Source organism: Eimeria mitis, genomic scaffold (assembly GCF_000499745.2).
Source record: "Eimeria mitis Houghton genomic scaffold, Emh_scaff1626, whole genome shotgun sequence".
NCBI classification, from domain to species: Eukaryota; Apicomplexa; class Conoidasida; order Eucoccidiorida; family Eimeriidae; genus Eimeria; species Eimeria mitis.
Window position 1 is genome coordinate 6,517 of NW_013569940.1, and position 563 is coordinate 7,079.

Genomic DNA, 563 nt, shown 5'->3' on the forward strand with positions numbered 1-563 from the left:
AGTAGCAGCAGCAGCAGCAGCAGCTGCTGCTGCTGCTGCTGCTGCTGTCTGTAATTGCCACCTGATGTTGTTAGTAAGGCCCTGCTGCATCGACGGTTGTCGCTGCTGCTGCTGCACCTGTTGCTGCTATTGTTGCTGCTGCTGCTACTGCGATTGCTGCCACCGCTGCTGCATCGCAGGTTGTCTGTCATTGCCGCTTGCTGCGATCATCCTCTGTGTCTAGATCTGCAGGGGGAGACGTTGCATCTGCTGCTGCTGCTGCTGTTTCTGCTGCAGCTTCCTTTTCCGTTGCTGCTGCTGCTGCTGCTGCTTCTGCATCTGCTGCTGCTGATGCTGCCCCTGCTGCCTGCTGTTCTGTATGGTTATCTGATTCTGCTGCTGCAGCTGCTGCTGATGCTGCTGTATTTGCATCAGCGTCTGCTGCTGCTGTATCTGCTGATGCTGCCCCATCTGCTGCTATAGGCACATCTGCTGCTGCTGCTGCTGCATCATTTGCTGCTGCTGCTGCATCAGTTGCTGCTGCTGCATCAGTTGCTGCTGCTGCATCAGTTGCTGCTGCTGCA

The 563-nt window shown here is 56.3% G+C and overlaps 1 protein-coding gene across 1 annotated transcript in view; it reads right to left on the reverse strand.

The window, feature by feature from the left end:
- Positions 1-187: 187 nt before the first annotated feature.
- EMH_0040750 (uncharacterized protein) overlaps positions 188-563 on the reverse strand; it is a gene marked incomplete at both ends in the record, with an annotated part of 522 nt that continues 146 nt past the window's right edge. Inside the window, one exon of the mRNA XM_013495540.1 lies at positions 188-561. Coding sequence (XP_013350994.1) covers positions 188-561 — 374 coding nt within the window. The remainder of the gene's footprint in view (positions 562-563) is intronic.